The sequence below is a fragment of the Panthera onca genome, chromosome D3 (genome assembly GCF_046562875.1).
Source record: "Panthera onca isolate mPanOnc1 chromosome D3, mPanOnc1 haplotype 2, whole genome shotgun sequence".
Lineage (NCBI taxonomy): Eukaryota > Metazoa > Chordata > Mammalia > Carnivora > Felidae > Panthera > Panthera onca.
In genome coordinates, this window is record NC_138350.1 from 79,158,454 (window position 1) to 79,174,009 (window position 15,556).

Consider the following 15,556-nt stretch of genomic DNA (forward strand, 5'->3'; position numbering starts at 1 on the left):
TGCTTATTTGTACATTCTCAATATTTTGTAATCAATACATTGTAATAAAAGAGTAGGGGAAAGAGTATAGACATATGTTTTCTTTGAAGCAGCTGGAGAAATAAAATTCAGATTTGAAGAAAATTTAGTTTCCCAAAACTGAAAAAGGAGCTCCAAGTGAAAGTTCATTAGCTCCTTTTTCTATCCCATTGCCTGATCCTGCTCATAATCACATCATCTAGCTGTTAATGTCATTTTATCTCTGTCTTTATTGCAAACAGGCTTGGGCACTTGGTAACAATACAGTCTTGCATTTGAATAGGCCTCACAGCCAACTTCTCCTTCCATGTCAGTGATTTGAGTTGATCTGATTTGATCCTACAATAAACATATGACATAAATAGGACAAGTATTGCTTCCCCAATTTTTATACATACAGAAATTAAGACCCACAGAGGTTGTAACTTACCCATCTGACTCAGTCCAGTGCTCTTTCTTTTTTTCTTCCTGGGTGAATTTTCTTTTATTTTTTATCATTTTAACTTGTATGCTATTAAAGAGTTGAGATTTCTATCAGAATTGTAAATGTTTACAGAACCTAAAAGTATAACTCCTGAATATGCTAAAAGTTTGTAGCTTTGTAAGGTGACTTCCTTTTTTAAAGAGTCTTGCATGTAACCTGTTAAACCATACAGAGTAATTTCATATTTTTTGCCAATATTTTTATCATTAATATTACTTACAAATGTAGTGTTTTTCAATACACCAGTAAGACACTGTGGCCCTCGCTTTTAACACTGAGTTTTTTCTTTCAGTGCAAATCCAGCCTACCACGAGTTATTATTAACTGTTTTATGGTATGGTGTTGTCCATACTTCAGCACTTGTGAGATGTACCGCTGCTAGAATGTTTGAGGTATGTAAACAAATGCTTCTCTCATTTCTCATTATAATGATTTCCTTCGGAAGATGGAGAAGGGAATTTTTTTTTTTATTAAAGGCTTTGCATACTATGTTATGTTGATGTATATTTTATGGCATTGAATAGTATCTAGTTGTGTACTGTGTGATGGGGCAGAAATTTAGCTTTGATATATTTAAGAATGTTTCAATATTGGTTAATTGGATGTTATTGGTCCCTTGGATGTTATTCTCAGTTCTACTTCTTAAATTTTCTTTTAAATCTTATTTTAATTTCCATCTTATATAAATCTTTCCTGACTATACTTTTCTATTTATTGAGATAAAATGGCTACTAAAATCAACTAAAACAATGTAAGATATATTTAAAGTTATAAAATATAGTTGGATTCATGAATAACTTTAAAAAATCAATTATTGCAAATATGGGGATACTTTGTTGATTACTCTACTTGATTATTTCCTCACAAATCATGTCTGGAATAACATCCCTATACATTAACTGTCCATAGACTTATTAGGAGAGAAGAGACTGTTCATATAATTCAACTGGATTTTCTTGAAGTTGCCACCTACCCAAATTAAGTATGAAAATTGAAATGCCTATCTTTTGAAATTCAAAATATCCATCATAGAGGAAATTATGCCATACTTTATTTATTTATTCATTCATCCATTCATTGGTTTATATTTCTAGAACTTGTATTTGAAGACAAAAATTAATTTAGAGTGTTCTTTCTGCTCTTGAGTCTTGCCATAGAGCCTAACTGCCTGGGTTCAGTGTCTGTCTCTGCCACTTAATGGCAAGTTCAAACTTCTCTGTGCCTCAGTTTCCTCATCTACAAAATGAAAATGATAATAAGTATCCATCTCAAAGGATTTTTGTTAATATGAAATGAATTAATACTAGTAAAGCCCTTAAAACAGCATCTGGCACATAGGAACTTAATAAATGTTAGGTATCATTATCATTATTTTTTTTTCCTTATCATGCTGTTATTTCACAGAGTAATATAATAGTTTAGAGAATGTATATGTATCCAGGCTAAAATTATCCCTAATATGCATGTGATTCTTAAAATATCTGAAAGCGTGTATTTCCATAAAAAGAATTGGATAATTCAATTCTTCTGAATTTCAGAGTTTTTCCACAATTTAAGATAAATTGCCATTTGAAGAATAGAGCACTGGTATGTTTAAAATACGTACCTTCTAAAACTTTTAAATATATAAAATAGATGTGTGAAATCTAAAGAAAATTCCAGTCTTACCAGGAAGTTGAATATCCTCTGTCCATGTTACTGCCTCAGTTATTGTACATATTTGATTTAAAAAACTATAATCAAGTGTTCTTTGTCAAGGTGAATGCCAAATTTAAAATTCAGATTGATCTGTAGTAATAAGTTCCTGTGGGTATAAATAATTTTTGATTATTCAGTATGCTGAAAAGAGTCATCCGTGAAAGAAAAGTGCATCCTTTTATATAAAGAACTATGTCTTTAATACACTTGTCATTATAGGATTTTATTCTAAGACGCTAAAAGCTACTTCTTTCTCTTAAACCATTTGTTTCTCAAATTATGTATTCACTGGTAAGCATACCATAGAAATGAAAATAATTTAAATAAAATGAAACATCCTCTCTTTTTATTTGTTTTTGGGTTCTTTCTGCCTTATTTCTTATATGTGGCTTTTGTCTGGTTTTGGTTTCTATGTTTGCAATCAGTGCTGGTTTGGAAACTATACCTATGCTTCGGCAGTTTTCAGCGTTCTTTCAGGTTGATTATGAACTTGAGTCCAATTGAATTATTTCAATATTTTTTCCAACTCATTTGTGATAAAATTTTTTTCAGTGATCATGCCAGTAAAATCATCAGTAGAAAAAATTAAAGTTACTTTTGTTGTCAGTGACTCTTACAGTGAGCAAAATTGTATTAAAAAAATAAGTATATTTCAAAAGATTTTTTTATACTAATACATTATAATTTACAGTTGTGCCTGCTTCCCCTCGCCCGCAATGAGTTAATTCAAAATAAAAACATGAAAAGCAGGACATTTAGGGGCACCTGGGTGGCTCATTCAGTTGAGTGTCCGACTTTGGCTCAGGGCCTGATCTCACAGCTCATGAGTTCAATCCCTGCATCAGGCTCGCTGCTGTCCATGCAGAGCCTGCTTTGGATCCTCTGTCTTCCTCTCTCTCCTCCCCTCCCGTATTCACACCCTCTCTCAAAAATAAAAATTAAAAAAAAAAAAAAAAAAAAGCAGGACATTTATAATAAAAGAAAATTTTTTATGTGAGACCGGAAACTATTGGGAAGAAAGCAAGAAATGGATCTACCAGGAACATAACATGAGATACTTAGTGAAACTGAACACTAAATGTAGCTCTAAGTTTTCAGACAGCAGGACAAAAAGGGGAAACCCAATTAATCTTATTATTTTCATTGTTAAATAATAGGCCAATGTATTACTTTTGGAAGGGACAGGTTATTATTGAAATTGATTTATAAGGAAACTTTATCATGTGACATAATGGATTTCCCAAAAGATGCAGAAAAGAACTTCATCTAATGATTTCTCCTATCAGTCATAAGGAAGCTAAGCCTGTAACAGTAGGCCAACTCAAAGAAGGCCTGGGCTTGTGAGACAGATGTGACGAGTCCATTTGCTAATTTGGCTTTTTATTGCCTCTAAAACCCTGGACAAGTTACTTAACTTGTTCTCCAAGGCTCAGTTTCTTCTTCATCTGTTAAAACATTGATAATAATTGTATTTAGCTCATCAGGTTTAAAGATCAAATGATACATTGTACATAAAGCGCATAACAATTGATAACTCTTAAATTTTACTTTTTGATTTTCTAGCTTAATAAAGAAATTACACTTCAAACTGCAGAGCAATGAAAATTTAACTTGTCTCCTAGATTAGACCTCTTTTTTTTTTTTTTTTTTTAATGCTTTTTGGCTGGCACAAGGTAGCAGACATTTTAAGATACACTTTACTGATTCAGATCTAAGCTATCGTATTTACAAAAAGGTACAGAGAAGAAAGTTTTATTTAACAGTATTTGAACTTCTCTCCCCTATTTCTTTCTGCCTGACCTCTGGAATGTTTAAGGTAGTAGCAAAAGTTCTTGTGTCATTTTATTCCAGCCTAATTATCCAAGTATTTTTATAAAATTTAGTTCAGAATATTGAAGTAGATTTTAAAGGGAATCAGTTGTTGAATGCTAACAGATTATTGTCAAGTTAGGAATCTTCACATAAGGTGAGCTCTGCTGTCTCTGATACGGCGTGTGGGAAGAATGTGTTAACAGGCGCACAGTGTTGGGTTTTTGTTACAAAAATTCCACAGCCCCCTCCGTCTTCCACGAGGCCTAGTTCCACTGCAAGGTGACCAGATTGACAAGCATTTAGAAGTAATTTGTTTTTAAATTCTGACATTGAGAATGTAGGATTAGGATGCTGCCCTTTTATTTTTTTTATAATCTTGTTTAATGTGTATTTGAGAGAGAGAACATGCATGAGCGGGAGGAGGGGCAGAGAGAGGAGAGCCAGAATCTCTAGCAGGCTCCACGCTATCATCACACGGATCCCTACACGGTTGTCAACCTCCCCAACCAAGCCAAACTCAGGAGTCAACGCTTAACTGACTGAGCCACCGGGCACCCTGGGATGTGGCCCTTTTAAAAACAAAATGTATAACGCTCCAAAATATTGTCCTCCTGTTCTAGATTTAGGGTTGGTTGCTAAATGAATTATTTTACCATTAGGTTATAGAAGTAGGTCTAATTGTGCTTATCGTGTTTATTTTCTTATTCATTTGAGCTTTTAGAGAAATGTAAAACAAACTGTAAATGCTAACTACTTGAAGCAGTCAAAACAGTTTTTTAATTAATAATTTCTTTTTTCAAATATATCATAAAGCTTATATCCTTGTAGTACTCACAATTAAACTCACATTTCTTGAATGCCTAATCTTTGCAGACACAATATTTAGGCATATTTTGTACAGTTAGTAGCACGATGATCCTTTAAGGTAGATAACAGTGTTACCATTTTCAGATGAGAAAACTGAGTTTCAAGAAGATTACGTAATGCATCTAAGGCCACATGGCTGCTAAGTGGAGAGCTGGAGTCTGAACCCAGATCTAATTCCCACATGTACTACTTTCCACTCAGGCTGCATTATGTGTCTTTGTACCTCAAAAGAGAAAGCTATGTGATGTAAAAGGTTGGGAGTTTCCCTGTGATTTTTAAGTTGACTTGCCGTAGAACAATCAGAAGCAGTTTAGTGGTGGCTGCTAGCCATTTGAGTTTGGTTTAAAAACAGTCCAGTTTGTACCTTGTTGGTCATAATAAAACGACAGCAGATTTTCTTCAAGAATTTTAACCATAGAATCCAGTATATATCTTCTTTTTATCCAGAAAGAAAGAAAGAAAGAAAGAAAGAAAGACACAAAGAAAGGCTTTCTTTTAAATTGCATTTTAATCGAACATGGAAATTGCATGGAGACTTTGACCAAAAGTACAAACTGCCATTGAATTGGTGATACACTCTGTTTTTGTGGACTGCTAAGCTATTTAAGCTTTGTTTTCCTCCCAAGCATTCTCTCCCTTTATTAAAGCACTCTAGTAGCAATATTTGCTTAGCTTCTAATTTTGGTTTTGCTTTTGTGTTTTCTCTCTTTCTCTTGGTCGTTCCTTTCTTCTTCCCATGGCACTGTGTTTGCTCTTTCCATGCATCACCTGTGAATACCCCCTGCGCTGACCAATCAGCTGTTGGTGAAGGGGGTGAATGAAACTCTGGTAGCTCAGAGGGTTGTTCCTGCTCTCATTACTCTCTCCAGTGACCCTGAAATGTAAGTGTCATCCCTGCCTTTTACATTCAGCATCCCTTTCAAAATGTGCCTATCAAGAAATAACCATCAGCTTTTCAATTCATTAAAGAATAGATTTATCTCTTCAAAATAATAATATTGGATTATGTTCACTTGATTTTAAACTTTATTATACTGTTCATGTATCTTTTTTTTTTAAGTCAACTTTCACATTTGGAGGCCATGTATCGAAAAGAATACATTAATAGTATTCTCAGTAAACATTTCCTAAACTTAAAATATGCTGATGGACTATTTCTTCCAAGCCGAGAAAGGATGCTCTGCTAATCTCACTAACATGTTGTTACCAGTAAGTATAGTGGCATGAACCAAAGGCTTAACATTTTAATGTCTCGTGTGGGTGACTAAACCAAGAAAGACCAATGAGTCTGCCTGCCCATCCTCAGTCACAGCTAACCCAGTTCTCATTCCAGTTTACCAAACCATTTTTTATTGCATGTTGACTGGTTTACAGCTGACTCTTCGAGGCATGAGTGAAGCGTTAGTTGACAAGCGGGTTGCTCCGGCCCTTGTTACCTTGTCCAGTGATCCTGAATTGTGAGTTCCACAGACTGCGACCTTAAGTTATCCTGTCTGTCTTTTTGAGCATTCTTCTTGGTCTGCTTTTTTTTAATTTAATTTGTCATTGCTAGAGACTAATACAGTATATTTACCTTATACTTAACTGTGATACACATTTTAATAATCAGCTTTTCATCTCAAAGAAAGTTTCAGTTTCTTTCTTTTTTAATTCTAACAGCTCTGTCCGGATTGCCACAATTCCGGCCTTTGGCACTATTATGGAAACGGTTATTCAAAGAGAGGTAGGAAATGATTGAAATTTATTATCTCTGTACTGTTGAGGTGATGATACATTACCATCCATGCAGCCAGTGGTAGGGGGAAGGGAGTATTATAACTTTTTTTATATCTCTTAGTTGGTTGTGGGCCAGAGGACTATCTCAGGATTTGAAAACATGATAGCCTTATCCAAAGTGTATTTTCATATCCTAAGGAAATCTCTAGTCTATCTTCTCAATTAGAGAATTAAGTACAAGCCAACTCCTAGATGTTCTCTTTTAAGCCTAGCTGAGTATGGCAGTCTTGGGTAATCCTTCAAACCAGATCTAGTTCCAAAGCCTTCCGTTATCCGATAGACTTCTGGATAGTCTTACGTAAATTCCTGATTGCCAGTTTGCACAGATTTGAAGGCAATTTGACTGATAACTTTAGGACCACAGACCTATCCCAGGTTTACAAATGGAGGCTAGAGGGCACCTCTGTTCTCGTAACTGTGATCAGTGATGTGCAAGTCTAGTGGGCTGGCATCCTCTTATTGTAGTGCACGTCACTGTGACAGCCCTCTGTCATGTCCACTGCAGGAGATCATCAAGGTCTTTCTGAAAGTATATTTTGATTTAGAAACTTGTGATTTAGTTTCACGGGTGTTAGGTTCTATCTGTAACATTAACTCGAAGACACTTCTCAAAATTAGTATCAGAATTTCATTCTTTGTTATCAGATTGGACATGTTTTTATACAAACGAGAAACCCTACGGATTAGAAGATAAGTCATCTGTGGACATATCACATAGCCACTTAAATGGAAATACACATTTTACCCCCCAAAAAAGAAACACTATTTTATGAAATTCCCTTGTCATACAGATTTTCTAATAATAAAAATTAAACAACTTTGTTACTTATGGGGTGGGAGGGGGGAAGTTTTCCATTTTTTCCTTATGTATTTCACTGGTGAAGCAACATTAAAAAGTATCATTCTGCAAAGCTTGCAGTCTTGGCAGAATTTCAACATATTCTTAAATCCTAAAATAAAAATGTCTTTTAGGGAAATGTGAGTAAGATATAAGTCATTAATGACTCATTGCTTTCAGAAGGTGAATAATTGGGTAACTTACTGTGATTGGTTTTGAGACTTAAAATTTAGATACAAAATCACTATAAATATTGTTTTTCTCTAAATACTGTGGGGGTCTTTTGTTTCTGTAGTTTTTAAGGGAATGTTTGTATTTTCAAAAAATAAAGAAAGAAGAATTAGCAAGCATAAATGAAAATGTGTTGTTTAATTCCAGGCTTCTACTGTCATGTTGATATAAATCATTTGAACCCATGCTGAAAGCCATGTTTAATATGTATCTTTCTCTTTAACAACTCTACTCAGTTTTTAAAATTCTTTGAAATAACTGTAAAATATCTAATTTTAAGTTGCTGGAAAGAGTGAAAATGCAGTTGGCTTCTTTTCTGGAAGATCCTCAGTACCAAGACCAGTATTCTTTGCATACAGAGATCATAAAAACATTTGGTAGAGTTGGGCCTAATGCAGAGCCAAGGTTCCGAGATGAGTGTAAGTTGCATTTTTTACCCTTTTTTTTTCTGACTTGTAATGTAAGATCGAAACCAGAAGCTCCTCTCAGGATTTGTCCTATATTAAAACTCTCGTACACTTTATCTTCTGTATACTGAAAGGTAAAAGTGAACCAAGCTGATTATTGTGAACTGATCAGTATACGATTTATTAATGGATGGGTTTTATACTATACACCGATTGTTGTAACACATATGAAAAGTACCTCATAAACACTTTGAAGTCATTTTTAAAACATTTTTAAATAACTGAATTTCAAAATACTGTGCTGAGTTATATTCAGAGCTTATTATTTAACTCTCATTTTTAAGGAAATTTTTATGTGTTTCTAGACATGTTCTTATGAAAAATGTGCTTTTCTTGCACTTACTATGCCATTCAGCTATGATAAATGATTTTGTTTTATTGTATAGCTTTTTGATCTACTAAATGATCTGCATGATTATCTGCTAAAGCATTTTCTCTAGTTTCTATAATACCTCTTTTACTGTGGGCCTCAGCCTTTATGACAGTAATTTCCTTTAGTGGCATCAAATCATCCAGTAATTATTACTCCAAAAGCATGTCAGTTATCCCTGCTGTACTTTAGTCCTTTAATTTTTAGCAATTTGACATGCTCTAGAGAGGACCCCAAGTTTGGCTTCTTGAGTCATTTTGGTTTCTAGTACAAAATTGGATTTTCCCATGGTCTAGTTGTTGCATATCCAGCATGATATTTTTAATATACAAAAAACGTTGATAGGATTTGGACAGCAGTGTCCAAAAGGTCTGTGGAGGGCATGACCCTTACTGAACTACAGAAACACAATCACGAGATTATTTTTTAATGGGTAATAATGTTGATAACATGAGGAGAAAATAGAAATATTTCACAATTAGTTAACAGGAAAGTGTTGGTATTTTAGTTAGCAATAGGGATAGTTCCACATACGGTAATATCAAATTTACAGGTGAACCTAGTAAAAACTCTGTAGGTACTTTGACCGGCTTTGTTGAGGATGTCATTGCTCTGAAGTGGAGAGACTAAGTCCTGGCTCTTGGATCAAGGAATTGGCTAAATAGGCAATGAGTCTTTGGTGTGTGCCATGTTGTCGAGTTAATAACTCTCTAGAACAGGATCTAACCTTTTCGTGTGTGTTCAAAGGAAAGGTTTATGCATCACAGAGAAGAAAGACATTTTCTTTTCATAATGGTCCCAAAATAACAAAGGTTGGCTTGGGAAAAGATTGAGGATAGACGTCTCCACTGTTTGAATAGGTGTAATAAACCTATAATAAAATAGGTGTAATAAAGTTTACTTTAAAACTTTATCCTGAGGAATTTAATGTCCTATATTAATAAGGCTAATGGTAAAGTAGAACCCATATTGACAAGGATGTCATACTGTTATCTCTCTGTATTTATGGACAATTGCTTTTAGGAGTTTAGAGGAAGGACAGAGAACTGTTGGGTTGTAATATCTTCCTTGGAGTGGCATTTTGGATATTTGTCATTCTGTTTTTTAGAGAATAGAGGACATTGGTTGACCCAGTGGCCTTTTTCTTTCCCAACTCTTAATTATCACGGGACCTTTGGGTCTTGATTTTATTTCAGGGGCCATTGGTTTAATCTGGAGCACAATGCAGTCGTTTTGTTGTTGTTTGTTTTCAGCTTTTTTACTTTATAAGGCTCTCTGAAAATGTTCAGTCACATGCTGGAGATTTTCTAACATGGCAATTGTACATTTCAAGTTAGTTTTTTTAGAAGTTCTCTATTTCAGTTTTGAGCCCATTTACAAAAATAGAGGATAAGAGTCCTTTTACTTTGGCTGTTGAATCTACCCCAAATATTTTTTGAAAGTTCATTGAAATCTATTTTTATAAATTCTCCTATTGATTTATCTCTATTTCGTCTGTAGTTTAGACTGTGTCCAATCTGTCCTTAAGAAAAAGGCTTCTGAAATGGCTTTAAGTTGTCCATTTCCTATTTTCCTTGCCCACTGAAGGTCAGTTGTAGAATTATGCATATCTTGGTTATTAAATCTTTTAACCACTAATTTCCTTCTGAGAGGTTATCAATTAAGTAAATTAATTGCTACAGAGGTAGTAGCTAGGATAATATGTATATAATGAACTGTTCTTATAGTAAATTTTTCTCTATCTTTTGAGATTTAGGAGTATCTTTAGTGATAGCCTTTAGTTGGCTCTAGAGTTTAAAGTAACTTCTATAAATTTGTTTTCTAGTTAAACAGTTTTAAGGGGTGATTGTGCAGTATGGTTATTGAGTTCCTGAGAAAAACATTAAGGAAAGGATTGCTTATATAGGTGGTCAGAAAAGGAGCAGGAGGAATAAATAGGCCTGGTGTCAATAGATAAAGAAGTTCAAGGAATCTTCTAAAGATTTGGGTAGAAGTGAATCCAAAAATTCTCTAGAGAGACTGTTTTAGAGCCAGCATTTTGTTGAGGCCTCAGCATGCCAGTTAGTGAAATGGAGTTTCAGTGAATTCAGGGAAATCAATGAACGTTTGGAGTTTTTGTCTCCTAATTTTTTTTCTAGAGTTCCTCTTAAGTATGCTGTTATTAATTTTAACAAGTCAAAATTCCCTAAAAATGGCCATTGGTATTCTAAGTTATTGTGGGGGGGTTTTGCCATTTACTAACGTAAGTATAAAAGTTGTGATTATATTGTTGGTTTACTGAAGAAGCAGGAGGTTTTTCTAGGAAGAGATTATGGCTTTCACATAGACAAACTCAGTGCAAACATGAAAGAAGTCACTACAATTGGTCAGAAGGCTGTGCTTATGAAGGGTGTTTTGGGATCCCTAGCCAAGCAGAGATTAGAAAGGGGCCTTATGAGCAACACTTTGGTAGTCACTGACCCTGGAACCATTTCTTCAAGGAACCCTGGTTTTCGTGGGAACTGGTATTTAGAAAACACCATCTTGGGCAGTAGATGTGCTCGTTGCTACTGAATTGGATGCTGTTTCTTGGGCCATCCCTTTTATTTTAGCAGTAGGTTGTCTATGTTTTTGAAATTTCACATTATTCATTGAGACAGAAGATGACTTGTGAGCCCTTTGAGTGACTTGAACTAAACCACCAGTGCTATTTGACATTTGTCTTGCTAAGAATATGAGAAAACTAAAGTTAAGAACTGTTTTATGAAATTAGTCAGAGAAAGACAAAAATTATATGACTTCACTCATATGAGGACTTTAAGAAACAAAACAGATGAACATAAGGGAAGGGAAACAAAAATAATATAAAAACAGGGAGGGGGACAAAACAAAAGAGACTCATAAATATGGAGAACAAACTGAGGGTTGCCGGAGGGGTTGTGGGAGGGGGGATGGGCTAAATGGGGAAGGGGCATTAAGGAATCTACTGAAATCATTGCTTCACTATATACTAACTAATGTGGATGTAAATTTTAAAAGAAAAAAATAAAGTTAAAAAAAAGAATTGTTTCATGAAGGAGTTAAATAATTTGATGTTGAAGAAGAATAAGTATACTATATTTATCTTTTGTTTAATAACAATGGTAATACCTGATTTTTATTTGTAAAGATAAAACTTATTTGTAAAGATAATAGTAACACAAGAGGTGGGTTGTTTACATTTGTTGATTTGGGTTTCATCCTTCAAATTAGGAAATTTAATTTCAGTGAGGCCAAGTGACCTGTATACATCCTCTTAATTAGGTTATAGTGCCAGTGCTATGGTCTCTTCCTCCCAAATGTTCTTATTCCGGAAAACATGCTTTCCTCTCTAGTATGAAAAAGCAAGTAAAGGATTTGGGTAACCTTTTGAAATCATCTAGAAATTAAAATGAAATTTTATAAATTTTAAAATGAAAAAAATTTTGTTCAACAGATGAATGTGGTGTGTGCAACGTTTTAGAGAAAAATCTAAATTTCTTTTTCTTTTTTCAGTTGTTATACCACACTTGCATAAGTTAGCCTTGGTGAACAACTTACAAATTGTGGATTCTAAAAGACTGGATATTGCCACCCATCTTTTTGAAGCTTACAGTGCACTTTCCTGTTGTTGTATCCTTGCTTTATTAACGTGTATCTATATTTATATGACCAATCTTGCGGTGGAATCTCCGTTGTTGAAGTTTGGAAACGAATATTTTTTTCTCTTCGACTTACTTATATAATGATTATAGAAAATTAAAATTTTGATTTGACTCGCCCCACTCCTTATTCTAGCTCTCATAAGTTTAAAAGATCATTTTAAGTCCTCTGTGCTTTTATGTTTTACAGTTTTGAAAACATTGACTAAAGTTTTGTCTATGTTAATTGGCTATGTCACTGAGCAAGAAATGATCATAGCTGAGGCTTCTGTTAATCAAAAGGAAGCCTTGTATGTGTTCTGGCATTTGGGTCTTTCAGTGAAGGTTTAACCATCCATGTCCGGTGGAATGCTATGGCGAGATATCACTCATTGAAAAATACAGTGCCAACATGGCTGATCATCTCCAGTGATGGTAGAACCGAAGGAAAACTCAGGGCACCTGGGTGGCTCAGTCAGTTGAGCGTCTGGCTCTTGATTTCGGCTCCGGTCATGACCCTAGGGTTCTCTCCCCTTCTGCCCCTCTCCCCACTCACACTCTCTCTTTCTCAAAAAAAAAAAAAAAAAAAAAAAAAATGGGGCACCTGGGTGGCTCACTCCAGTAAGCATCCGACTTCGGCTCAGGTCATGATCTTGAGGTTTTTGAGTTTGAGACCCATGTCAGGCTCTGTGCTGACAGCTCAGAGCCTGGAGCCTGCTTCAGATTCTGTGTCTCCTCCTCTTTGTCCCTCCCCTGCTCATGCTCTGTCTCTCTCTGTCTCTCAATAATAAATAAATGTTTAAAAAAAAAAAATGATTTTTTAAACTGAAGGAAAGCTCTAAGATCATCTAACTCATGTCAACTACTACATTTTATAAATGATTAAACTAAAGCTTAAAGACATTAGTGACTTCTATTTTTTTTATAGTTAAAAGCAAAACTGTGACTAGAAAAAGAACTTTAGCTGTCCTGTTACGTGCTCTCTTTACTGTCCCAGGACTAGTAAAATAAAACCAAGAAGGAAGCAGAGATCAAGATGAGCAGAGTGAGCTCCAGCTTCTGTGTTCTCCCATGAAAAGGCAGGCGAGGTCAAAAAAGAGGAAATAAGAGATTGAAAAAGGACTGAAAGGCTGACTACTCAAACAGAACTATAGAAGCTAATGCTAGACAACATAATCAGAGAATTCTAACAGGAAAAATGACAGTAGAGAGAGGTTCCTGGAGGACACAGAAAGAGTTGCATTGATATTTATGGTTCCATATTGTTATATACCAGCTTGAAGTAGTAAGTAAAGTGAACAGGTAATTTTAAATAAGGTAGATATGTTCCAAAATACCACTGATGGCTATTTTGGTATATACCAGTTCATTGGCACTGGATTCTTGACTGGAATGTTCCCAATGGGAGATTTTGTTTTGAATAAATCAAGCAGGGAAAGTAGAAACATAGAGCTATCTGTTAAGGAGCTATTTGTCCTTTTGGAAATGTTAAAACTTTAAGTTCAGTGCATAGTTGAGAGCATTTTATTTTTAGGAATCAATTAATATAAATTACCTCTTCCTGTGGATGACATAAGCCATGTTTTTTATAATGCAAATTATAAAGTGGCAGAGACACTGTATTTTGGTAATTTTGTACTTCAACTATCCATGTATCTTCTATAAGTTTATTTCCACTAAAAGGAGAACTTGCTATTATTCTTGATTTATCTCGTTGGCATTTTCTACTTAGAGAAAATAGAGGAAGCAAAAAGAGGAAGTGATATTCTGAATTAGTAAGGAACAAGTCTTTACTAATGGAGAAGTGACAAGACCCTTTCAAGAAAGTAATAATGGCATGTCAAAGAAAGAAAATATCGCTATGTTTGTACCTTCCCTAGACTCTGTGAAAGTAGATGTTTAAAAACTTAAGCAAAAAGTGATGTATAATCTATGGCAGAGAGTTCCTTAAGGAGTATGCCTCAAGGTAAACTGGAAAGTCAAAAGATCAAAAATTCTAGGTGTATAAAACCACTTATTCCAAGTGGGCAAGGCAGTGGTTTCTAAAGAGAATAGAATCTGTATAGAAAGAATATTAGTGTGTGTTTAGGTATGTACACAATATAGAATAATATAATAAAGTCTTTACACCAATATAGTAAGGGGAAGAACATCTTAACAATAGACCCTGTTCGAATACTAAATGTGTTAGTTCTGAATGAGTCATAGCTTGTGTCAACAGAGTGGTGTGGCCACAATAAAATCACATTGTCCTGTGATCCAAATCTGTTCTGCTGTTCCACTGCATTCTAACCTGATAGAACACAAGAGTATTCCTCTCAACATCACATTTTAATAAGGACATGGAAAAACTATAGTGTTTAACATTAGGTATAGTAATAAGTGAAGAAATTCTGTTTAAAAAAAATCAAAGGAATTTAGAAATGTTTAAGCTGGAGAAGAGATGGCTTGGGGATGACAAGGTGATTCAAAAATTATTTTTTTAAATATTATTTTAAAGGTTATATAGAAGAAGGGTTAAGCACACTGTGTAACTCAGGTGGAGAGCTAACACAAGAAGGTTACAGAGAGTCTGATTTTATTTATAAGAAAAACTTGCTAATTTAGCTATTAAAAATGGATTGAACCTGTTACGAAACTACGAATGTCCTATCAGTGTTAGCACTTAGAGACTTTGTGGCCATCACTCACAGATGAGGTAGAGTTGATTCCTAATATCAGATAGGGTGAAATGACCTCTAACAAAGATTGTGTGATTCTACAGGGAAAGGGTAGAACCAAACAGTAAGTAGAAAGAGAGGGGGGAGACTTAACCCTTTACCAACAAATAAGGCCATCTTCGGCTTCTCAATCGGTATCCATATTTCTCTAGATCAGACTCTTGACTGCCAGTCGAAAGGTCACTCACAGTTACATTTTGGTGGTATTTTCCCCATATCTAGAAAACAAAACTATGTAGCCATTATGTTGTAGCCCTCTGTATGACTACAGGAATTGGTTCAACCAAATGTCATCTATATTTTTAGTACTTATAAGTCACTTGTTATAGGAGGCTTGTTTACAAACAGCTTTTATTCATAACTATTTTTTTAAGTTTATTTAGATCATAACTATTTTTAAGGTAAAAGTTATATATTATACTTAGTAAAATTCATTATTTTTTTTTTTACAAAAAAGACTGGTAAACTTTTTTTTTTCTCTTTTAGAAAGAGAGTGTGAGCTGGGGAGAGGGGTAGGGGGAGATGGAGGGAGGAAGGGAGGGAGGGAGAATCTTAAGCAGGCTCCATGCAGAGCACGGAGCCCAACGTGGGGCTTGATCCCACAACCCTGAGATCATGACCTGAGCCAGAATCAAGA

At 34.8% G+C, this 15,556-nt stretch overlaps 1 protein-coding gene across 7 annotated transcripts in view; it reads left to right on the plus strand.

The window, feature by feature from the left end:
• Positions 1-15,556, plus strand: part of RELCH (RAB11 binding and LisH domain, coiled-coil and HEAT repeat containing) — a 114,685-nt gene that overhangs the window by 83,712 nt on the left and 15,417 nt on the right. For 4 of the 7 annotated variants that reach the window (XM_078435167.2, XM_060614001.2, XM_078435166.1 and 1 more), the window contains 5 exons: positions 795-894; positions 5,678-5,760; positions 6,539-6,602; positions 8,005-8,143; positions 12,075-12,191. In XM_078435167.2, the coding sequence (XP_078291293.1) occupies positions 795-894; positions 5,678-5,760; positions 6,539-6,602; positions 8,005-8,143; positions 12,075-12,191 (503 nt within the window). Of the gene's footprint in view, positions 1-794; positions 895-5,677; positions 5,761-6,253; positions 6,337-6,538; positions 6,603-8,004; positions 8,144-12,074; positions 12,192-15,556 lie in introns of those variants that run through there. The other 3 variants (XM_060614002.2, XM_078435168.1, XM_078435169.1) reach the window with 3 other exon arrangements.